The 26,104-nt window shown below is 37.7% G+C and overlaps 1 protein-coding gene across 3 annotated transcripts; it reads right to left on the bottom strand.

Annotated features, from left to right (window-relative positions):
- Positions 478–26,014, bottom strand: LOC104760273 (protein VARIATION IN COMPOUND TRIGGERED ROOT growth response-like). 3 transcript variants are annotated; one of them, XM_010483170.2, is made up of 7 exons: positions 25,909–26,014; positions 3,994–4,421; positions 2,771–3,890; positions 2,361–2,645; positions 1,829–2,230; positions 989–1,747; positions 746–902 (listed from the first exon to the last, which is right to left on the bottom strand). In XM_010483170.2, exons 1-7 carry the CDS (start codon positions 25,942–25,944, stop codon positions 849–851), a joined length of 3,084 nt encoding a protein of 1,027 aa, XP_010481472.2. In that variant the 5' UTR covers positions 25,945–26,014; the 3' UTR covers positions 746–848. The 3 variants fall into 3 exon arrangements, with proteins under 3 accessions (XP_010481471.2, XP_010481472.2, XP_010481473.1); XM_010483169.2 differs by having other exon boundaries at positions 478–1,747; XM_010483171.2 differs by lacking the exons at positions 746–902; positions 989–1,747; positions 1,829–2,230; ... (1 more) ...; positions 2,771–3,890; positions 3,994–4,421 and adding exons at positions 19,707–20,126; positions 20,211–21,377; positions 23,329–23,742; positions 23,886–24,185; positions 24,267–25,386 and having other exon boundaries at positions 25,481–26,014.

Raw genomic sequence — 26,104 nt, 5'->3', positions numbered from 1 at the left:
ATTCCATTCAAGCCAACTCCATCTTTTGCTTGCTCTGTTACGTTTCCTGCTCCTCAATGTGTCTCTACGATGCAGTATTCAAACTCCCGGCCTGGAAAAATACATTCTCATCAACAAAGTATTATCTTGAGATTTTTTCATCTTTCGTCTTCACAAAGATGCAGCTTTTTTTGAACATGTTGCTGCAAACTTAGCAAAGCTCATTTGGTATGAACATTATTTTTTATTTGTTTCCTCTTTTCTCTGCCTCTAGACGCTTCAACGTATTCAGTCTCATTTGTCTCTATTGCTTGCTTTCATCGGAATTCGAAACACAAATTCACTAAATTAGTGGCTTGGCATAGCTTAGGTTTATATTCAAGTTAGGCCTGATTGCTTGCTCTGTTTCGTTTCCTGCTCCTCAATGTGTCTCTGCATCTGTCGTCTTCACAAAGATGCGGCTTTTTTTGAACATGTTGCTGCAAACCACGTTTGGCGTGAACATAAATTTTTGTCTGAATTTACAAGATGAAGCTGTTCATCATTACAATATCTAACTGGACCAATGGTAAGCCCAGCTTATAATATAAACACAAAGAGAATAAATAAAGAAACTGATCAGCATGGTATGAAACTACCATCTAAACCGTAACCCACTCTTTAGACGGTGGAAGAATCCAGACTGCACAAGTCTTTCTTCGGTTTCAGAAACATGTGGAAGAGTAGTGTCTGGATTACCAAGTCGGTTCTCCGGTGATGAACAGTCGTCTACCAGCTGTACACCCCATCCTTTTATACGGATACTTTTACCTTTAGTTTGCCTAATCCGGATAGCCACATGATCGTAGTTCCATTGAGGTAGAGGAGCATTATCTTCGTTTAGAGGGATACAGTAGTCCAATATAGTTAAGTCGTCTACCTTCCTATCAGGGTAATAAACAGGAACTACAAAATCACTTCTGTCATAATCAACGCTGATCCCAAATCTGTCTTTGAACTCACACTTTACCATGATATGTACTCGCTCCCGAATATTAGTTGTCACTAGGCCAACTCTAATTCTGATCATGAAGAAGGGTCGGGAGAAAGGGACGTGAAGTAGAGGAATGGTCAGAGAGGAGCTTCCACTAGTACGGTGATTGAAATATGATGGCACTTCTTGTTCTACCGCTGAAAATCTCATGGAGTTGATAGTAAATGATTGTTGGCGAAGGACATTTACTGGATCCAAGATGAAGCAGCCCATTAAATTGAGTTCAACTTTGGGGACACAACTATGAGGAAGAAGACAAGAGGAGGCTTCCAACATCTCCACCATCCCACTTGGATAGCCACTTAAATCAACTCTAGTCAATGCCCCACAATCTGAAAAGTTAGCTTTCTTAAGCTGTTTCATGTTAGAAATGTTCATGGATACAGATTTTAGCCTGCTGCAATATCCCATTCTTAGCTCAGTGAGGTTAGTGAATTTCTCGATCCACCAAGGAACCTCTTCAATCCCTGTGTCTACTAGATCGAGCCTTGAGATGTTGGTTGAGATATCAGGAAAGCTCCTCAACCGTGAGCATAAATTGAAACAAAGGTATTCGAGAGATTCGAGGTTGATTCCTGTGGGGAGAGTCTCCAGATTTGTGCAGTTTGTGATGGTCAATCTCTTCAGTTGATTGAGATTCCGAAATGAGTAAGGAAGCTCCACCAAACTTGGGATATCGCTGAGACTCAAATACTTCAAAGTGGGAGACAGCATCGACAGGAAGGGCGTAAGCGGCTGAACCAAATCAACAATTAAGTTTTCAGAGATTGTTATACGTCAGATATACAATTCGGAGATGTTAAAATTTCTACATACCTTCACTCCTTCCCATTCTTTCCCATCACTCGATATATTAAGCTCTGCAAGATTCTTGAGATGTAAATTAGAAGGGAACTCTTCAATGTTTGTATCTAACAGAGAGAGAGCTGAGATGTTGGTTGAGAATTCGGGAAAAGTCTTCAGCTTTGAGCATCCATCGAAATTGATGTAATCGAGAGATTTAAGGTTGAAGCCGGTTGGAATTATTTCCAGACTAGTGCACGATCTCATGAATAATTCCGACAGTTTATTGAGATTACGTATAGAGGAAGGAAGCTCCACCAAACTCTCGCAATCCTCAAGATTAAGTGTCTCGAGATTTGTAGCCATGGAAAGATCTGGAATTTCTTTCAGGTCTGATGATCCCGACAGATCCATTTCTTTTAGATATGTAAGTGACTGTACGCAACAACAATTAAACACAGAGCTCAGAAGATATTAACAAAAAAAACACTAAAATAAGAAGCATTATATTGTGACCTCCTTGATCATTTTGATAATAACAAAAGAAATTACTCTGAAAACTTACCACAACTCCTTCCCACAGCTTATCTAGTTTGCTCTCCTGCATTTTGATCTTGATAAGGTTTTCGGGACGAAAACTAGAAGGCATGCATCTCATTGGAAAATTGGGCCAGCACAATAGTTTGAGAGTAGGGGGCAAATAGTCGAAACTTTCAGGCAAGTGCAATTCCTTCGACAAATCAATTTCTAAGAATTGGAGATTAGGCATCCCTTTGAAGGCACTCTCATGTACATCCAACTTTTTGTTCTCAGTTGTATCCAGTGATATACCTAAAACCTTTTCAGTACCCTGATAAATATGCATGATATTAATGAGAAAGAAACAAACCCATACAATTCATCGTTTATGAACAGATGGCATATATTGAGTAATGAAACGAGCATTTTATAAATAAATAAATGAAAAAAACTTACAGTGCCTGCATTGAGTACATGACATATATCTTTTGAATCCACCAAAAATTCCCGTTTTCCAGGCTCGTCAATGGACTGCATGCGCACAATATTTCTACCCATTTCCTGTAGCAAGGGTTGCATTTTCACTTTACCCCTTCTTTCATGGATGAGTGCCTTATCAACTAGATGTGTTAGCCCAATATTAACTTCCATGTTACTATCTGCGAGCAACAACTTGATGTCTGTGACGTCCACATCATTGAAAAGACATGTGATATGACGAAATATGGCTTTATCCTTTTCGCTATCTAACCCATCATAGCTGAATCTCAGTGTCTTGTCAATTTTACCATCTAGACTATTTTGAAGCCTTGGCAACATATCCATCCAGTACTCTTTATCCCTCCCTCGCAAATACGAACCCAACACATTTAGACCCAAAGGAAGATTACCCGCTAGTCTTGCTACTTGAACTACGAGTTCCTCGTAACTTTCAGGTGGAGAGTTTTTCCTGAAAGCAGATTGACAAAATATCTGAAGAGCGTGATCCTCAGATGGGAGACGAACCTCATAAATACGGTCAATCTTATGGGCAATCAAAAGATGCTTATTATTCGTTGCTACAATGATTCTACTCCCACTTCCAAACCATTGTGTTTTGCCCGCCAAAGCATCTAAGACGAACTGATCATCCAAATCATCAATAACTATAAGAACTTTGCTTTGTTTGAGCCTCTCTCCCACTGCACCTAGATGATTTATCTTAACGTCCTTTCTCCTCAAAATTACAGATAGGAAGTTTCTTTGTAAATGCAACTTCATGTTCCAGTCATCTGGATTGGCCCTACCATAATTTTCCATACACTTAGACACGAAAGCCCTATCTATAAAAATACTACCTTGGAACCGACTAGAAATCCGGTTAAACAGAGCTCTTGCGATAGTAGTCTTACCAATCCCGGAGGAACCCCATATACCAACCATCCTCACTTCCTCAGATTCCAATTGCAACAAGACACTCATCTTTGCAATATGTTCTTCGATGCCAACAAGGTCTTCAGAATCCTTGGGTGTAGTTGAAAGCAGTTTACCCGAAACATCATTGGCTATTACTTCAATCATTTTTGCTTCGTTATCCCTAATAAGGTGAAAGATAACAATTTTATTTCAACATGTATCCAATTATATTGTATTTAAACATGTATGTAATTAAGCACATAATAGTGAATTAGCATTAATACCAGGTGGAGGAATGAAATCCAAGCCTATTAGATACATCAGTCAACGCTTTCTTCCATTCATTTTTCTTTTCCTCTGTATGTCTCTCGCAAGTCTTCTCAAAGGCCTCTCCAAATTCACCGATTTGATGCCTCACATGGGAAGGATCCAAACAGTAGAAAACTGGTATGACTATTTTATCTTTGCAGTTGACAATCTCCAGTAGCTCGTTAAGACACCAGCTTGAAGAAGCGTAGTTTTTGGAGAAAACTACCACAGCGATCCTCGAATTCTTGATTGCTTGTACAAGCTCTGGCGAGAGAGATTTGCTTCGCTCGATCTCATTGTCTTTGAAAGCGGTGATCAGTTTGCGGTCGAGCTCCTTGAGAAAGTGGCTACGGAAAGTAACGCGGACGTCTTCCCCTCTGAAGCTCAAGAAAACATCATATACCCAATTGCGAGAAGCAGATAAAGATGCCATAGAGAGAGAATGGGAGGAGGAAACTAAGAGCCAAGATTTGGGAGATTGATAATATAAGATCTAAGTAGTGAGACGTTTATATAAAACATTAACATTGCATCTGAGTAGCAATATCACTACTGTTTCTCGGACGTTTCTCTTGCTAGCTTGACTTAATCACTGCCACACAAGTTTAATCATTTAGACTAGTACATCTGCTTTAAAGACTGACGGCCGAAGGTTCTCAGACTTTTCAGACGCAACTTGACTGATGTTTCCAGTTTGATGTCTTAGTCATCGCTGCACATGGTCACAGAGCAAATGTGTCATAGCCTCTTAAGTCTCAAGTCTTATCCTTTTTGGGTCTTTGTTTCCAAGATAACATTTATTGGCTGGTGGAGTCTTTCAATCTTCATTCCTTCTTAAGACTTTTCAAAGAATTCTTAAGCTTAGCAACTTGCTCGTGAGGAATTGAGGAATTACTATACAGCAAAGAAAGACACGGTCTCACTTTATAATCGAATTTAAGATTATTCCATATCGAACAAATAACATGTTTCCCTTGCTCATGGCCTTAACATTTCTCTGAGAAGCTATAGTCTGAAGCAGAAACATCTATGATCCTAACTACGTAAAATTTATTCAGTAATTCAATTGTTTTGACCATCCTATTGATTTTAGAATCAGGGCTGACAGAGAAACGTGTGCAGCAAGCTAACAAAATAGATTTTGTTGAATTACTCTGTATAGTGTATACCAAAGCCGATTTCTATCCATCTTTGTGGAATTAAACCAGATTATAAAATTAACTTTGGAAATCAGACTTTAGAATTCATCATGGACGACACACAGTCACGCTTTGGAAAAAGAAAGTTACAGAGACCTTTTGGCAAAATATCGATCTTTTAGACTACTAGAGAGTTCTAGGTCGTCATAAACCTAACATAGGGTTCAAACTTTAAACATTGGGAATAAGGGCTTTAGGAATTAGCACAAATCTCTTTTTACCATTGGGTTTCCCCAGTTTGGTAATCAGATGCGTTTCTTATACATTTACTAATCACTTAATAAACACATAACTTATCTATATTAACATTTTTAAAATATATTTTGGATTATATCCTTCTACTAATGGTTATTTAAAATTTTATTTACAATCTTATTCCTTAGAAAATTGACAAAAAATCAAAAACTTAAATATGGTAAATCGATCAAAATAAGATTATTTAGATTTCTAATTAAATATTTAACAATTATCAGTACCAAAATTATTTCCTAATGTTTATATATATGCTCATTTTACATACAATCCACTAAATTTAATTAGAATTATATTTTCCACACCAAAAAATTATTACCATAAAATAATAATCTACTGAATAGGCAAATTTAAAATTAGTATTCAAATCAACTCGTAAAACGCCCAAAAATGTAACATATTTCTATTTCGTGTCCATGTTCGAACCCAAGAATGTCAAAGAAGCTCTCGAGGATCATTTTTGGACTCTTGCTATGCAGGAAGAGTTAGAAGAGTTTGTTAGGTATGAAGTTTGGAAACTTGTACTCGTCCTCCGGATGTAAATGTAATAGGAACGAAATGGATTTTAAAAAACAAGAGCGATGAAGAGGGAAATATCACCAGGAACAAAGCTCGACTAGTTGCACAAGGTTACACACAGGTTGAAGGTGTTGACTTCGATGAAACCATTGCTCTAGTAGCAAGGTTGGAGTGCATTAGGTTCTTACTTGGTAATGCTTGTGATATGAAGTTCAAACTCTATCACATGGATGTCAAAAGTGCCTTCTTAAATGGATTCATTCAAGAAGAGGTCTATGTGGAGCAGCCTAAGAGATTTGAGAGTCTTGATTTCCATAATCATGTCTATAAACTGGACAAAGCCCTGTATGGTCTAAAACAGGCAACATGTGCATGGTATGAGCGCCTCACCACCTTTCTGATATGTCAAGACTACGTGAGAGGAAGTGTTGACAAAACATTGTTTGTCAAAAACGATGACAAGGGTCTGATCATCATACAGATCTATGTCGATGATAAAGTTTTTGGAGGGACATCCGATGAACTGGTCAAAGAATTTGTCAAGACTATAACATCTAAGTTGAAGATGAGTATTGATAACATCATTATTTTACTCATATTAGCTATAGTTTTCATATGCATTTAGGAAGAGTTTGATGAGATTTCAAGTATAAAAGGTCTATTATCAAGTATTTCAGGTTTCAACAAGATTTTATAGCAATTTGGACCAAAAGAAAAGGAAAATACGTTTTAGGAAAGTTTCAGAGCTTTTCAGTACGGGCCACTTTCGAAGACCTTCCCGGACTCATATTTTGACGTGCTTGGTGTCTATGGAAAGCTAAAAGAGTCATATTTCTCCTCTAAGTGGAATAAAGTCAAGCCATCCAGCCATCCGGAAGATATGACCGATTTACCGAGACATGTTATAAACCAACATAAGAAGAACCGACCTACGGATGGGCTTTTATCCAAGGCCTGACCAGCGACCATCACGGCGGCCCAGTCCAAGCCTCCTCCATGGTCCATAAGCCTATTTCGCCTCCCCTTGTCCTGCACTCAAGAAAAAAAGACGTTTTTAACCTTACAAACCCTAAATCCAAGACAAAACCCTATAAATACTCTTAAGACCTAGGGTTTCAAGTTGTGCTTCCTTTGTGCCTCTAAGTTCTTCATCCATGCCACCAGCAGCCGAACTAGAGACGACCAGAGACTCCTTTACCGCCGTCGAAGCTCGTTCTCTCTCACCTCCTCTTAGAAGCCATCGCCGAAGTCACCAATCTCTCTTTCTACTCTTTCTAGTTACTTCATACTATCTTTGCTTTGGGATCAAGTTACTTTTGTGACAAATAGAGAAGTCTACTTTGAACCCATTTTTGTTTATTGATTCACTTTTGATGATATACTTTATAATATCAATGCCGTTTCTTTGCATCATGAGCGAGTAGTTTACTTTGTTGGGTTCTATGGGGTGATTCAAGGGGAATTCATAAGTCCGCTTCAATTAGGTTGTTAGATCTTATTTTCGGTTTTATATTAGAGTTCTTTTGGGACATCTTTATCTTAATGCTTATGCTTGGATTGATCACCAAGTACTGATCTAGAGAACGGGAGCGCTAACCGTGTTATCCTACTTCTCCGAACTAGTGTTATACCGAAGCCTTGCTCGTAACCTGCGTAAGTTGAGTTGCGAAGTTTGGTGAATATATCGAACTTGTTTAACTAGCTGGTTGACATACGTCGTTGCCTGCGAAAGTTGAGTAACAGAGTGTGAAGACTTTAGACTTTCATTCTATGAGAATAGCTTGTTAGTTCATTAGAGTTTCATAGTTGAGAACCTAGACCGAAAATTAGTATTTACTTGTTAGATCTTACACTTAATATTGCTTAGAACCATGAAAACCCTAAGATGACTCCCAAAACGCCCAACGCCTTAGCCTTATAGATTTAAACCGTTTTATTTATTTGCAATAGTTTTTAGGAAAACCAAAACCCCAATCTCTTATCTAGTCTTAGCCATAGTTCTTTCTCTTTTAATTAAATTTGTGTTTGCTATTACTCTCTGTGGGATCGATCCTAAAATACTACAATTGATTAACTGTGCACTTTCAGTCGTCGTGTAGTCTTTTCAGGTAAAAGATTTGGAGTGAAATTCTACACACATCAAGTATGGTAGGAGAACTCAAGTATTTCTTGGGGCTGCAGGTCTGTCAAACTGATTCAGGAATCACCATATCTCAAAGTACATATGCTTTTAATCTGATAAAACGGTTTGGAATGTGTTCCAACAAGGCTGCTAGAACACCCATGAGCACATCAAAGTCATTATCTATAGATGAATCAGGTCAGAAGGTTGATGCTACGCATTATCGAGGTATGATTCGAAGCTTACTCTATCTAACTGCTACAAGCCCAGACCTATGTTTCAGTGTTGGACTATGTGCACGCTATCAAGCGAATCCAAAGTTGTCACACTTAGTTGCAGTGAAGCAAATTATCAGATATGTGAAAGGTACTATAAACTATGGTCTTCACTACACAAAGGACACAAAAAAAGTCTCGTCGGGTACTGTGATGCTGAATGGGGAGGTGCTCTAGATGATCGAAAAAGCACAACAGGTGGAAGTTTTTTCCTTGGAAACAACCTTATCTCAGGGCACAGCAAGAAGCAGAATTGTGTCTCCTTATCCTCAACGGAGTCTGAGTACATCGCTCTTGTAAGCTGCTGCACCCAGCTGCTATGGGTGCGACAAATGGGATCAGATTATGGTATGTCTATCCCTGCACCTCTCTTGATTATGTGTGATAACAAAAGTGCAATTGTTCTATCTAAGAATCATGTTCAGCATTCTAGAACTAAGCACATTGATATTAGGCATCATTTTGTTCGAGAACCAGTTGAAGAAAAACAAGTTATTAGTGAGTATATATCTACAGAACTTCAACTTGCTGATATATTCACCAAACCCTTGGACCGCAACACGTTTGTGCACTTGCAAAAGTCCCTGGGTGTATGTGAATGTGAACTCTAACCATCTGTGTGTGCTGAGATAGGGGAGATTGTATAGTGTTTCATTTTGTTTTCTAAAAAAAAAATCAATCGAGGAGTTTTCTAGACTGCTGAACCGTTCATCAAGAGAAATAGCTACCCTTCATGATTTAGAACTGCTGAGTGAGTGACATGTGTGACAGGCAACATGTGGAGGATGTGTAGGAAGCAGTAAAATGCAGAAAGGAGCAGCAAGACGCGCTTTACTGCATAAGATGAAGCATGTGCTTGTCTAAGACTCGAGGGACAAAGGAGAAATCTTGTCATTAACTCGAAAGAACAAAGGAGAAATCTTGCTCAATCCATGGGAGGAATCAATATAGCAACAAAAAAACAACATTGCTGAACATCAAAACAAAAACAAAAAAAAACAATCAAAAAGGAAAAACATCAGCAGCTCATTCATATTGGCTGCAAGGTCACTTTGACCTCCTCCCATTGCAGAAAGGAGCAGTAAGAAGCATATTTATACAACAAAAAACCAGCCTGCACTTTGCTTCACAGTCTATCACACTTCCTCATTTAAGGACTCTCCTGCACTCTGAAGTATGTAGGTGTGAAGACTACTCTAGATGGAACAACACTTGTGTTGTTATATTATATCAGTTGTTACTAAAATATTTTTGTGTGAAGTGTTTTGTGGACTGTACAATCCTTCCTCGCTTGTCACACACCTTTGCTATGGGAGAGACGGTTGATTTCGAATGTACTGATGGGGATTGGTGTAGTTTTGCGGTTCTCATAGGCTCTAAATTGTTCAGTTAAGCTCGTTAAACTTGTTTTTCTGGCTCTTTCTTTCTTTCTTTCGTTAAATTTGATGCTCTGTTTTGATTAACAGATTTTTCTTTTTTGAATGCGAGGCTTGGTTATCTTCGGTTTAATACCGGTTTACACTAAATTTTGGTTTTGAGTTTCTATTGTTTCAGTTGGTTTAACGGTTCGCTGATTTATGATTTGTATGAATAACTGGTACGCGGGGTCTTGTGCTTATTTTTCCTTAGTCAAAATTCCCCTCAACCCTAACAATACCGCGAACCTATGCATCTCTGAAACGCTTGATTGCGAATCGAATGACGCTGCGAGATTCGGATAGTTCAATTGAGGAGGTGCCGCCAAAGATTCCTTGGCGTTCTCCTTCACCGACGACATTTGTTTCCTCTCCGTCACCGGTCAATTCTCCGTCGCCACCTGCTGCTCCCCAGTCCTCCCAACCCCCAATCAATGATCCTTACCCTGATTTGCTGCGAAATTACTTGAATTCAAGAGGTAAACCTCCGTATGATGCATCGGATCGGAGCAGTATTCATCAGTATCATCAATCAAAGAAGGATGCAGTGGATCCGTCACTTTAGCAGCCGCCATATCAGCCGATGAACCTTCGTTTCCTCACCTCTCAAGGTATTGCTCGATACAATGATTTCCAGCGCAGAGAGGTCCATGATCAAAGGTATGTTCCTCGTGGTCCTCGTGAAACTGCTGATGTTATGCGTGTAATAGAGGAGAATCACCTAATGGACACTGTTGTTGATATAGAGCCGTATGTCAAAGAGGTGGTTTCGGAATTCTATTCCAATTTACACATCTTCGACAATGTGACGCCAACCCCTTAGTCGATATAGTTACCATGCTTACCAGCTCTTACGAAAAAGACTCATGTTTATGTGCGGCGGAAGATGTATGAGTTTTCTCTTTAGATGATCAACAAAGTTTTTCGGACTGGCACTCCAAGTCTGAAACTGACTGAGTCACTCTCATCAAACATGCTCTGGCAAAGTATCTTTCTGGAGAGAAAGTTGTGACTTGGAAGGATCTGTGGACGTCTATGATGTCTAAGACACTGGCTGGGTTGTATCTGATGTGTTGTCTAAATTGGATTCCCTCGACTAACAACTCCAATGTCACCATTGATCGTGCCAAGCTTCTGTATCTGCTTGACAACAAGATTCCTTTCAACTATGGCAAGTTAGTATACGACCAAGTGGAACGAGCAGCTCGGTTTCCTAATCAAATCTAGAATGTCCTACCTTTTCCAAACTTGATCTATAGGGTCCTTCGGTTTCAAAGGGAGATTGACCTTGAGCGATATGAAAAACCATCACCTCGTCCAAAAAAAATCAATCCTGAAGTTCGTGGGGGTCTAGGTGGTGATGCCAAACTGGTTTCTTTGTCTTTGGACGCTCTTTGGTTGCGGACGTGAGACACACATCCTCTCTGCTTTTGGATATGGCAACACGCTTTTCAGGTTAGTTCTATTTCCTTATGGTATTTGTTATTAGTATATGTGGTGTTGTTGTGGTTTTTTACTCAATTGTGTCAATCAAGCAGGGGGAGATTATGGTTTTTTCCCTCACTCTTCAAATGATCAGACTCATAGAGTGAATGCTGATAGTGAGGCTCAAGGTTATGAACCGGAAGCTGATGACACTGATGCTGAAACTGAGCCTATTGATGAAAATGGGTCTGACACCTCCTCTGCTCGTAGGAACTTTGAGGCTGAGTATGATGAAGAGGGTTTTGAAGATGATGTGTCTGAATGATAGAAAACTAGTTCTTGTGGGGGAGTCTAGAACTTAGGGGGAATGATCAGTTGTTTTCTGTTTTGTGCTTTTTGTTCTGTCCCATTTTTATTTTGAGATCTTTCGTGTGTAATGATTAATTTTGAACCATTTTATTTTCGCAATGAAGCTAGTGTTAACATCTTACATACTTTGGATCTTGTTATTGTTGGCATGGTATGATGTGTGCTTGTGAGTGTCCAAGAATTTTTGCCTGCAGGTATGCTTGAAATGACAAATTGAATAAAAAAGGGGGAGATTATGAGTGCAACCTTTATGGGCATCATAATTGTACGAGTTTGCTGGAACAAGGCGCATGCTGTTCCAAGTCAAAGGAGTATTCAACAAGGATTAAATGATGACGTGGATTTGGCGCCAACTGAAGTGATGACGAGGAGGAGATCATGGAGCACATTCTGGTTGAGAGGAAGATATTCTCTTGAAGATTTGGAGGCATCCAAGATCGTGATATCTAACCTAGAAGATTCATGAAGACCCATGACTATAAAATGGAGTTGAGTGGAATCAGCTAGGGTTAGCTGTTTTGAAGTGAAAAAGATTGTGAGAAGCTTTTTCTTGAGAGAGATTAGGTTTACTCTGTATACAGTGAACTAGAAAGATAAGAGAGAGAGTGTGTTCTTTAGATTTATTCTAGTAAGTGGTAGAAATCTCAGGTGGCAAGCTAAAAGTAATTTAGTTGTTGTGTAAACCCAACTAAGTGAGTTGTAATCTATTTAATCAGATTTCTAATAAAGTGAAAAACCCAGAGGTTCTGAGTATTTGGTTATAGTTCTCGAGTTCATCCCCTTTTCATGTACGAGTCATGACTTGTCGACTAAGACACAATCATTGGTAACGGTCCGTTCGTGTACGACCATAAGACTTGTATATAACTATATAAGGGGGTGTATTGAACTTGCTATATTTGAAGATTTGATGGGATATTAATATTTTAGAATTTTGGGAGATTGAAATATAGTTTTAAGAGATTTTAGTTATTTGGTAGAGATTTTAAATGATTTAGTTAGAAAATGATTTGGGATTACTGAGATTTGGTTATTGAATTTTAGGTGAATTTAGGATCTTTAACATCTTCACTTGTTCTAGTGTTATGTATTAGTGAGATTTCTACTTCTTATGCATGTACACACAGTTCACACTGTAGTTTCAAATCATCTACTTAAAAAGATATAAGAGTACTACTTAATAAAGACACACAATTTAACACAGACTGACACTATATATCAATTTAAGCTCTTCGAGTCATTCAAAATGGAGGAGACATAGATCCGGTTTCCCTTCTACAACCACCTTCTCCGAGAGTGAATAAAACAACCATTTCTCCATTTAAACTCTTTAACAGCAGTTGGCCTCTTATGAAACCCACTCTGCTCGCTATTGGAGTTGATGGCGGACTTGATAACAATGAGCGTATGAGGAGTCTTATAGCATAGTCATACTTCCCAATTTTGTTTCACTTCCATTTCCTTCTGTTGAACTACCAAAGAAGGTGAGGATTTCAGTTGATACTGTAGTGAATGCCGTAGGTGCTGAGCGGAAAGAGCTGTTGGATGTTGGATAATTCCAACTTGAGGAAGAAGCTATCTCCTAGGAAATTGACAAAAGAGATAGAATAGGAAAAAGGAAAAGTTCCTAAAATTAATAAGTTGTATAATGTTAATTCTAATATGTTTAGAAAAAGCTTAAGCCTATAAATAGAAGAGTCTATGGAGAGGTGTTCCGTAAGACTTGAGAGAGATTTAGTTTTGAGAAGTTTCTAAATCAATAAGAGAGGTGTTCTTAATATTTCAAGTTCTTTAAAACTAGATTTGGTATCAGAGTTAAGGTTGTAGTTCCGATCAAAGGCCGTGGAGAAGAAGTTTTTCATAACCAAGTATGGGGGACGAACAGAATCCACCGCCGCAAACCAAGGACCTTGGATCACCATCCATCCAATGTCCGATGTTAACATCGACAAACTATACAGTTTGGTCGATGCATATGAAGATTACACTTCGAGTCAGCGAGGTGTGGAATACTATAGATCCTAGATCTACCAATCAGAAGAAGAACGACGTGGAGACTCCTCTCTTGTTTCAATCCATCCCCGAGTCACTTATCTTGCAGGCTGGAGACCTAGGATCAGCTAAAACTCTGTGGGAAGCCATTTCTGCACGTCACCAAGTTGCAGAACGTGTGAAAGAAGCAAGACTTTAGACTTTGCTTGCTGATCTTGATCACGTGAAGATGAATGATAGCAACATTGTTGATGATTTTGCCGACAGGATCTCAGGCTTGGCATCTCAATCAACTTATTTGGAAGAGAACATTTAAGAACCAAAGTTGGTGAAGAAATTTCCAACAGGACTACCAAGAAGCAAGTATATACATATCGTAGCATCTCTGGAACAGGTTCTAGACCTAAAGAAGACCGGATTTGAAGACATAGTCGGGAGAATAAAAGCTTATGAAGAGCGTGTAGGGGAGGAGACCCGTAATGAAGATCAAAGAAAGCTTATGATATGTTCAAATTAACCCTAGAGCTACTCTCTCAAATTAAGAGATCACTGTAGTACATAGGGATCGAATCCACAAGGACTCTAGACTCACAAAATAGATTTAATAATATTTTAATTAAGCTAAACATAAATATTATAAATAAATTACAAGATAAAACAGAAAATAAAAGAGTTTTAAATTCAGATGGATGAAACGTTAGGCCTAGGGAAATTCTCAAGAAATCATGGAAAATCATATCAAGAAATTAAGCAAGCAAGATTCAAGAATTAAGCACCGTTCTTGAACTCTAAACACAATTGTAAAATAAATCAGTTTTCACTGCAAATATTATCTAAGTTTAAAACCCGAAAATCTAAATCTCTTTGTAAAATCCAAGTTAAAACCAGCAATAAAATCAAGTTTAGATTTGTTCACAAAATCACTAATTCAAATCTCTTTGCAAAAAGTAATTTTGCTCACCAAAAGTTTTTGTCAAGAAAATCAATTATATTAAAAAATTAAAAGAAGAAGCAAAGAAGTTCTGAATCATCTCTGAAGGAGTCTTGATACTTCTCTCCAAAAGTTCTCTAAAAATCTCTCAGGGTTTCGCAAAAATAAAGCTTAGGTCTAATCAATGACCTAAAAACCTATATATATTGTAAAACACGAATTGAAGCTTAATTGCGAACAAGGGGAATTTCTTGGCCGAATTTAGAAATCTTCTAAACTTCAAAAAGATGAGATTTTCAATTGTCGTCAGAATGACGTGTTGCTCGACACAGGGTCTGCATCGACCAATGAACTACACCAATTCAATATCCCAGTTTGTTTCCTCGGCATTGTTCCTCCCGATGCTCCAAAATGCTCCAAAATCTACAAATAAGTCGAAGACGTACCTAAACCTGCAAAGACACAAAAAGACTCTAAAATTACCAAAAAGACTATAAATAAGATTTATATAATGGCTAAAAACACCTAAAAATCATGATATATCAATTCCCCCAAACTTAGCTTTTGCTTGCCTGAAGCAAATGAAGAACTTAATATGTGGAAAAGGTTTGAGAATGTGTGTAACACCCCCGAACCGTTCTAGGACTAAGAACGAATCGGACGCGTCACGTGTGATGCCCATAGACAATCCAACCGAGGTTATTAGAACAAATCTAATACCTTAGTCAGTCCATCCGTGGGTATCGTTCCTCTCGTACACGGCCTAAGGCTTTTAACCCGTACCATGTCTGCGAGTTATGTTAGTCCGGACAAGACTAATATCGAGTGGAACACAAAGCTTTAAAAAAATCTCAGTTCATTTATTAAATAGTTGAAAACACTTACAAAGGATTGGGATCCCAGAGCCTAAGGCCTAAATCGAGCCAATAACAATAAATCTAGTTTTACAAAGGCAACAAACTCTACACCGGTGTCTAGCGTCCGTGCTTTCCCAAAAGGTCTCCCAACTACGGTTACCTGAAAAACAAAAGTAGAATCTTGAGTAATCTAAGATTACTCAGTGAGTCCGAGATCTAACAATCAACAACCCCAAACCCAATCCCCCAAACAACAATCAAGCACACAACAGACAATCAAGCTTAAACAAGCAATCATACTCCATACAGAGTATTCACAACGGAAGCTAACTAACACTACAAACAACATGGCACAACGGCCATTACCTACTCACTACTAAACCTAAAGGCCTTTACTATTAATTCGACTCTGATTTCCCACAAGGCAATGTCTTCCGACCCTTAGCCACAAAGGCTAGAAGGATCATATGCCTTCCCCAAAACCATGTACAAGGGACCTATTCTCTTACGGCAAAATTTACTACTTCGTCAAGTAGTGCCCGGTGGTAGCGAACCGCTCCGAGCCGCTGGGACAATCATGACCTCGCAACGCATTAGCCATATAAATGACTAACACCACACTACTTAATCAAGCCTAACATAATGTTAGTACTACTCGCAACAAGATCTACTAACATAAACACGCAATAACAAGATTAACTAACAACAATCAATCAATCAATCAATCAATCAATCAATCAAACAAACAAACAACAAACAAACAATCAACCAAACAAAGTAACAATCAACCAAACAAATAATTAACCAACAACACACACAACGCCCGGTTATCATGCCAATAAATACCGATTATTGACCATGAACAACCAAGCAGCATAACGGCTATACCAACGCTAGCCTAACCTCATAAAATTGCATAAGCAATTTCACAACATCAAATATATCTCGAACCTATACCAAGTATAGTTCCTAAACCTCACACAAACTTCACAAAATGAAAATAAATCAAGCAAGAATGCTAGATCTAAACCAACCAAACAAATCGATCTAACGTCAAAACGTAGATCTAACTATCATACACAAGTATAAACATGCAACCTCAATCCTAAACTCATACAAAAAATAAAATCCTAGTCATGTGCTACTACACATGCTTCAGTATTCACCTTGGCCTTAACGTCGAGAAAACGACATTCTACCCTTGCTCGTCTATTGATCTCGATCCGACTAGCTTTCTCTAAGGATGGATCTAAGCTTCGGACCGAACCAAAAACTTAGAAAAATATTATAAAAAGAATAGAAGAATAAGAGTAGAACTTACTTACCGGAAACCCGACCACGACTCTCGACTCGACCAACTTCTACCTGAATCGCCTTCAAAAGCTTAACGATCTAACTAACTATCTAAGAGTGGGATTTTGGTGGAAAGCTAATGAACTAAAGCTAGGATTTTGTGGCTTTATATAGGGAGAGGAGACTTAGCACCCAAGCAAAGGCAAGCACGAGGTGGTGGATAAGCATTATCCAAAGCTTATCCTTATCCACTTTCATCCTTATCCAAACTCAAGCTTGTGCTTATCCTTGGACATCCTTATCCAATTGTGTGGCATCTCGTGGTCAACACACTCCAAGCTGGTGACACAGCTACTTGCACCACAAGCACCTCCACGACAAAGCAGCTTCGCGGCCAAAACTGAATTGAGATTTCTTCGACCAATTTTTACAGTTAAACTCACGTAATGTGGCTTGTCCTTAACCACTTACTAACCTTGTTGTCTCCGTATCCAAACCCGTTCGATCATCGCTTGCTTTTCTCGGCCATAACAGCTCATTCTCGATAAAACTAGTTTTCTCGGTTCAATTGATCTCTCCATCGACCAAATTGTTGATTAACCCTTGATAGCCAACTCCATAACCTTTAGTAAACACTTGATCATGTCCTTTGATCGAGTACGTATCATCTTTTCGTAGCCTTACTGCCCATTGCTACTGATAGTCGGTCCTTCTCTTCTTGATATTTGTCGGTAGCCGATAGAAATCTTTAACTCGCTCATGGCTTGATCTACTAACAACTCCATCAAATTTTTCTTTTCGAAAAGTTTTCCAAGTCTCGGCCGCACATCTATGTTCGCGACCTTCCGTCCGCATACTAGATCAAAATCTGGGGTATTACAACGTGGAAACTCTTTTTTTTATTTATAATAATGTCATGATCATTCAAACCATAATCCATATGCTTAGCAGACAAATCCAAATCAAACCACCATGTACTTCTCTGTAGACATTCGTATCATCCCAAATTCAAACAAGTATTCGAGCAGGTACTCGATGATTAACACGATCCAGGTGATCGAGTGACTGATCGGGTTAATGCTCGGGTTGTACCTGAAACGCAAAACAAACAAGCAGAAGAAGCAAACAAGTCAGTAACGGATTAAAAAACAAAATAAAAAAACTTGATCTAGCAAGTTTTGAAATTCTAAGCGTAACAAAGAATTCAACCAAATGGTAACGACGCCAAATTGATAACAGGATTTTCACTCAGGGTATCAATTCCCTATGCAGTTGTAGTACAAAGGGTTATCAATCTAAATGGTTGTTGTTAGCAGATAGAATGCAATCAAAACTATGCAAGTCTAGCCTAGAGGTGTCAAGCGAGCATGATGCCCGCGGGCTTAGCCCAAACAGTACCTCAGCGGGGCGGGCATGGACACTAAATATTAGGTCCGTTAAAAAGCGGGCCTTGCGGGCTTAACCCAAACGGTTGCGGATTTTAGCGGGTTAAGCCCGCGGGTTGGCGGGTTGGCCCGCGGTCTTCAAATATTTAATAAAAATAAATATTTCATATAGACACATAATTATTTTATATAATTTTAAATATATATCTTTTAAAAGTATGTGGTAACACAAATAAATTTAATGTAAAAAAATAAAACATCTATAAAAATCAATATAAACATTAATTTTATTGAAAATTATTTTTAAAATTATTATTTATTAATTTTTTAAAATATATATTATTTAGGCCTCGCGGGCCAGCCCGCTATCTCGCTGGACTTAGCGGGATGGGCTTGGACATAACTTTTATGATTTAGTGTAAAAATGATTTAGAAAAGCTGCTCTACACTACTACCAAGTGGTGAGTGATCCAGGATCCAAAAGATTCAGCCATCTCAAAGTCGTATCTTTTAAAGAGAATTGGAACAAGGTCAGCATGAGGTAGTCATATGGAACTCCATTAGACCTTGTCGTACTGGTCAACCTCTCAAAGGCTTCAATGTGGTCCAACGGGCTCTCTGATGCTAGTCCATTAAACACTCGGTTCTGAACCAGACTGATGAAACTATGCTTTATCTCGTAGTCTTGTCTTGCAGGAGAAGGGGGTTGAATCACAGATCGATTCGCAAAAAGCCTATTGCTAGCTTCTTCATCTCTCAAACTGGCACGCCTTGCTTGCTTGTGTAATAATGACTCATTGGGGGTTAGGCTGATGACCATCTGCATTTTGTCCATCATCCATCTTATCAGCTTTGGCTTTCGCTTTTCTCTTTTCTCGTTCAAGTAGGGCTAGTAGCTCTTCGTTACGTAGGTTGCGCAAACCAATAGACTTTTGGCTTCTTGTTTGCAGAAACCTGAAACACAAAGAGAAAGAGCACAAGATCTAATTAGTAAATAAAACATATCTTAGACTAAACTTAAATCTAGAATCTCAAAGGCAATTGTTTTGTTCCCCGGCAACGGCCCCAAATTGAATTGCAAAAGAATAACATGGAGATGAAAGAATAACAAATCAATGATGAAGAAGACATAATTGAATTGCAAAAGAAAAGATTAGAAGGGTTCATAATTCTTCTCTAAAGTGTTAAAAAAGATTAGAGATCTTCTCCCAAAGCTTACAAGTACTCAAAGGCTGCATAGAATAAAAGTTATGTCTCTGGAGGCCGAGCCTCTAGCTTAAATATTAAAATAAAACCCTAAAAGTAGGTTTAAAAAAAAAAGTAAAAGTTGCTTCGGGTACGGTATCGGTCGGTCCTAAGTGAAGATCGGTCGATCCTAGGTGCTTCTTATGCGTCTGCTCAATATGCTTGTTAGAATGATCAGTTTTCACCAAATTAGCTCCAAATTTTCATTCCAAAACATTCAATTTCCTTCCAAAATAACTTAGAACTTGTACAGACTCACAAAGGACTAAAAAGACTATAAAAGAATTCAATAAAATACTCAAAACAAATGTAAAAGTTATGGTTAAAATCCTATAAAATACGGACACATCAAAATATGTCTATCAACACAATCCACTCAGTGTGGCAAGAAAGAAATACTATGAGACACGGTGAACAACCAACGCCTACGGAGAAGCTAGTCAAACTCATAGACAAGAAAATCTGGAACCGGTTAAGCACTATCTCGGAGGATGGAGGCTCGAAGTATGAATGTGGAATCCAAACTTGGTTTGCATTAAAACTGAGTAGCAATTAGAATGTTAGGGGAACTTTTTTTTTTTTTAAACGTTATTTTTTGTTTGAATATAATTTAACATTAATTCAAAAATATATATATATATATATACTCTAACAATACTGATGAGTGTCTCGCTGCATGTCCTCTTTTGATCTTGTTGTTCCATAATATCCGGCAAAACAACTCATTGCAACATTAACGCATTGTGGTCAGTTCATTCTAAATGCTTACACGCATTGACTTCCTGCTTCTTCTTCAAAAAGCGTATACCCCATATTGTCTTCAATTCGGCTACACCGACATGTAGAAAACGGTAATCCAGTTGTCAGTTATACAAAAAACATTGAGAGATGAATATTAAATTAATATTGTTACCCGCATTCGCTTCGTGCTTCTCTCTGTCTCTACATTAATGTTATCTCCAGCCTCTTCACTGTGTTCAATCTCATTAACAAGTTCTTGAAGAGGTGTATTGGCTTCTTCGGCTTCAGAAACATGTGGATTACCAAGACGGTTCTCCGCTGATGAACAGTCCTCTAAGAGTCGTATACCCCATTCTTTTAATTCCAACGTAGATGTCAAATGTCCACTTATATGAATCTTCATATCCACGTGATGGTAGTTCTCTCGAGCGAGATGAGCACTGTATTTGTGTAGAGGGATACGATAGTCAAATATCAAGAGATCAATACCCTTCCGTGCTTCCATCATTCGATGTCGGTGAGCAGATGAATTAAATCTGTTGCCAGATATGCATTTGAAGCAACTATCTACCCGGATGGATACTCCATATAAACCAGTTACCACCAGACAAACCCAAAATCTGAAGAACGGTTGAGAGAGTTGTGTGGGAGGTAGAGGGATATTGCGGAGAATAGTGGAGGTTCCAGTATTACGGTAAGTGAAATATGATGGCACTTCTTCCCCTGAAAATTTGATGGAGTTGAAAATAACCGATTGTTGGTGGTGAAGGACAGTTTCTGGATCCAAGTTGAAGCAGCCCAAGAAATTTAGATCGAGTTTAGGAAGAGAAGAAGAGGCCTCCTGGGAGACTGTGTCAATATTGTCTGCTTCCATCTCCACCCTATACCCACTTGGACAGCCACTCAAATGAACTCTAGTCAATGCCCCACAATCTTTAAAGTCAGCTACCGTAAGATGTTTCAGTTTAGAAATGTGTAGGGATACACATTTTAGCCTGCTGCAACCTCGCATATACAGCTTAGCCAGGTTAAAGAAGTTCTCGATCTGCCAAGGAACCTCTTCAATCCCTGTTTCGTCTAGATTGAGAAATTTGATGTTGGTTGAGATCTCAGGAAAGCTCGTCAACCGTGGGCATCGTTTGATTTCAAGGAAACTGAGAGATTCAAGGTTGATTCCAACTCCGGGAAAAGTCTCCAGATTTCTGCAGTTTATGATAGTCAACTTCGTGAGTTGATTGAGTTTCTGAAATGAGGAAGGAAGCTCCACTAAACATGGCATATTATCGAACTCCAAGGTCGTCAAAGTGGGAGATAACATCCTCAGGAAGGGTGTAAAAGGCTGAACCAAATAAACAATTTAGAGATGTTAAACAAACAACTTATATTAATTATGCCAGTTCTTGGCTAAAACTCATACATCTCCTAGAGACTTTTTAATATCTCTCCCAGTTGGAATCAAATTCGTGTCTTCCTAGCTAGTTGCCAAACTCCACTTTAGTTTTAAAATAAATTCAACAATAACATAATATGTAAAATGTAAATAACATATATAATATATGTTATTCAGAATTTTTAAATCTATATTATTATTTTATTATTATTTTCACAGCAACTTTAGCAAAAAAGACTTGAAGTTGAGAATTATTTACATTTCATGCCATTGTAATTTAATGTTTTTTTTAATAAAATTATAAAACAAAAAAAATCAATTCAACTCTTTTCCATTAACAAAAACAAAGATTTTCTAATTTGTCTCCCTATTAAATCTGAAATAAAATTTCCAAATTTCATTCTCCTAAAATCTCTCTACAAATTCTTTGCAATAATCGATTTTAAAATATAAATTTATGAGGAGCCTATAAATCAGTTACATTTGATTTTCTATCTTCCTAATTAATCACCACATTCGATTCTAAAATACAATAATTTTTTCCCGAATTTCTATATATAAAATCGTATAAAAAAAATTAATAACTTAAAATCAATCAAAATTAATCTAATAATATAAACTTGGCATATTCCCGTATATATATTATGCGATTTTATAGTTATTAATTTGTTTTTTATACGATTTTTATATATAGAAATTTGAGACAAAATTATAGTATTTTAGAATTGAATGAGATGATTAATGAGATTAAGTTGAATATGTCCACCTATAAGTTGAATATATCCACCTATAAATAATGTTGACCCCTATTCTCAAGTTAGCATCACCAACAACATAAAAAGATGCACCTATTTGCTATGCTCATTTGGCAGCTGCACATATACAACTGTGATGAAATATGTCGAGATGTCATGGAGGGATCACCAAATCTGGAGCAGTCCCTATGCCTCCCATCATCCCATGCCACAGCTGAATGATAAAGTTGTGACCTCTATGTTCTTTTGCTGATGGAAAACAGTCTAAAGTAGCTGACTTTTAAAAGTTTTTATGATTTATAAATGTATCTCCCTCTCTTTTTGTTTACTCTTCTCTGGATTCAATACCTCTTATTTTATTTTTGGTTTATCCTTCAAATTCATGGGGTTATATAGCTTCACGGGTTTGGACTAGTATTAATGTAAATTTGAAATATCATTATGTTGGTACTACAAAATTATTCATTAAAGTATTTATCAATATTAAAATATTAGACATATTTAATTAACTTGATTAAATTATGATTATGTAAAAATAAATTATTTCTCTGTATACTACGGGTTAAATCCTAATATTAACTATCAAAATACACTTATACAATTTTATACACTAAATAAAACAAACAAATGCAGCTTATAATTTTCATATTTTATTTTAAACGTATCTTCTCGCGGTGTACCGCGGGTTAAAATCTAGTATATCTTTATAATACTAAAGAAATAAAACAATCATATTTAATATACTTATGTTATAAATTTGAGTTGTGTTATAACTTATAACTATAACTATTTTCAAATTATACTTTGAATGTTATCAATCCTCCTTCGTTCTGGGAATACGACAACTACTACTTTGATTGAAAAATTAGAACGACTGCTGAAAGGCCTTATACAATTCAAGAGAAGGAAATGATGGTTGATGTCCATTGCCTACAAGTTTGGTGGCATTATCTCTTGGGATCCCATTTCTCAATCCGGATGGAAAATTTGGCAACGAGCTATTCTCAATCCTAGAAGAAACTATCATTTGTGCTATTGAAACTTGGTCAAGTGTATAAAATTAGAGTCAACGACAATGAATTTTTCATAATTAAAAGTGTACGTTCAAAGAGGTTTAAGAAAACGTTAAGTTCAGAACTACATACCTTTACTCCTTCCCATTGTTTCCCATCACTCACATGTTTTGAAATGTGAAACTTAACAAGATTCTTGAGATCTAAACTAGGAGGGAATTCCTCAATGTTGGTTGTTCCGTACAGATTGAGATATGAGACATTGGTTGAAAATTTGGGAAATTTCTTCAACTTCGGGCATTCATTGAAATAGACGTGGTCCAAAGCTTTTAGGTTGAAGCCGGTCGGAAGAATTTCCAGACTTTCGCAGTCTCCCATGTCCAATTTCAACAGTTTATTGAGATTTCGTATAGAGGAAGGAAGCTCCTTCAAACTCCAGCAACCCTCAAGATAAAGTTTCTCGAGATTAGTAGCCATCGAAAGATCTGGAATTTCTTTCAGGTTTGAAGATCCCGACAGATCCATTTTCTTTAGACATGTTATTGACTGTAGTCAACAAAAATTTAACACAAAGCTTAGTAGAAATTACACATAACCTGACATGATTTTGTCATCCAAAAACTAAAATAAGCATTCTGACCTCCCTCATTAATAATAACTTGAGAAATTATCCTAATTATAAAACTTACCACATCTCCTTTCCATAACTGATGTAACTTGCTATCCCGCATTTTGATCTTGACAAGGTGTTCAGGACGGAAATTAGAAGGCATACATCTCATTGGAAATTTCTGCCAACGCAATAGCTTGAGTTTATGGGGCAAATGGTCAAAATTTTCAGGCAAGTGCAATCTGCCTTCTTTTTGAAAGTTCTTCTGTTCAATTTTTAAGAAACTAAGATTACGCATCCCTTCGAAGGCGCTCTCATGTACATGCAACTCATCAATCTCACTTGTATCCAGTGATAGACCTAAAACCTTTTGAGTACCCTGAAAAATATAATATTAATGAATAAGAAAGAGACATACACTATAAAATTCATCGTTTATGAGATGATAAAAAAAACTTACAGTGCCTTCACTAAGTACATCATATATATCTTTCGAATCCACCAGAAACTCTCGTCTTCCAGGCTCGTCAATGGACTGTGTGCGAACAATTTTTCTGCCCATTTCTTGTAGCAAACGGTGCATCTCCACATGACCCCATCTGACATGAATGATGGACTTATCAGACAGGTTTTGCAGTGCAATATTCACACCCAAGTTACTATCTGCGAGCAACGACTTGATGGTTGTGACACTCATATGATTGAAAAGACATGCGATATGTCGAAATACCGCTTGATCTTCTGCGCTACCTAACCCATCATAGCTGATTCTTAGTACTTTCTCAATCTTATCGTCTAGACCATTCTCAAGCCTTGGCAGCATATCCATCCAGTACTCCTGATCCCTCCCCCGTAAATACGAACCCAAAACTTTAAGACCCAAAGGAAGACTGCCTACATGCCTTACAACATCAACTACAAGCTCTCTAAAACCTTCGGGTGGAGACTTTTTCCTGAAAGCAGATTGACATAACATCTGAAAAGCTTGCACTTTGGTTGGGAGACTAACTTCATAAATATGATCAATCCCATGAGCCCTTAAGAAATGCTTATTATTTGTCACCACAATGATTCTACTCCCACTTCCAAACCATTGAGTTTGACCCACCAAAGAATCTAAGATCACTTGGTCATCCAGATCATCAATGATGATAAGAACTTTCTGGTGTTGTAGCCTCTCTCCTAGTACACCTAGATGATCTATCTTTATGTCATGCATCCTAAGAACTTCCGAGAGGAAACTCTCTTGTAAATGTAACTTCATGTTGTGATCGTCCGGATTGGCTCTAGTATATATTTCTCTACTCTTATATACAAAAGATCTGTCTATGAATTTGATAACATGAAAATTCCGAGAAAGTTGGTTAAACAGAGCTCTTGCGATGGTAGTCTTACCAATCCCCGAGGAACCCCATATACCAACCATCTTCACTTCCTCGGATTCTAAATGCAACAATTCACTCATATTTGCAATATGATCCTCGATGCCGACAAAGTCCTCAAAATCCTTGGATGAAGTTAAAAGCAGTTTACGCAAAACATCTTTGGCTATTTCTTCAATCATTTTTGCTTCGTCATCCCTAATTATAAGGTGAAAAAAGATAATTTAACAAATATGAAACTTGTATACCAATATATTTCAAGATATATCTAATGAATTATAAGAAATCATACCATCTCGCAGAATCAAATCCAAGCATATTAGATACATCAGTCAGTGCTTTCTTCCATTGACTTTTCACTTCCTCTGAATATCTCCTGCAAGTCTTTTCGAAGATCTTTCCAAAGTCACCGATTTGATGCCTCACTTGGGAAGGATCCAAACAGTAGAAAACTGGTATGATTATTTTATCTTTGCAGTTTACAATCTCCAGCAGCTCGTTAAGACACCAGCTTGAAGAAGCGTAGTTTTTCGAGAAAAGAACCACAGCGATCCTCGAATTCTTGATGGCTTGTAAAAGATCAGGCCAGAGAGAGTGACCTCTCTCGATCTCATTGTCTCTGAAAGCAGTGATCAGTTTGCGATCGAGCTCCTTGAGAAAGTGGCTACGGAAAGTAACGCGGACGTCTTCCCCTCTGAAGCTCAAGAAAACATCATATACCCAATTATTACTGCGAGATGAAGATGAAGAATCCATAGATAGAGTGAGAGGAAGAAATAAGAGGAGAAGTAGTGAGGTCGTTTTGGTGACTCATATAAAACAATAATATAGTAGCAATTTCACCATTGTTTCTCGAACACTTTTCTAGCTAATTTGACTTACTCGCCGCCACACAAGTCTTATCTTTTCACTATTC

Source organism: Camelina sativa, chromosome 18 (genome assembly GCF_000633955.1).
Source record: "Camelina sativa cultivar DH55 chromosome 18, Cs, whole genome shotgun sequence".
Classification (NCBI taxonomy): Eukaryota; Viridiplantae; Streptophyta; class Magnoliopsida; order Brassicales; family Brassicaceae; genus Camelina; species Camelina sativa.
Note: the sequence above shows the minus strand (reverse complement) of the source record. Positions and strands in the feature narration are given on the sequence as shown.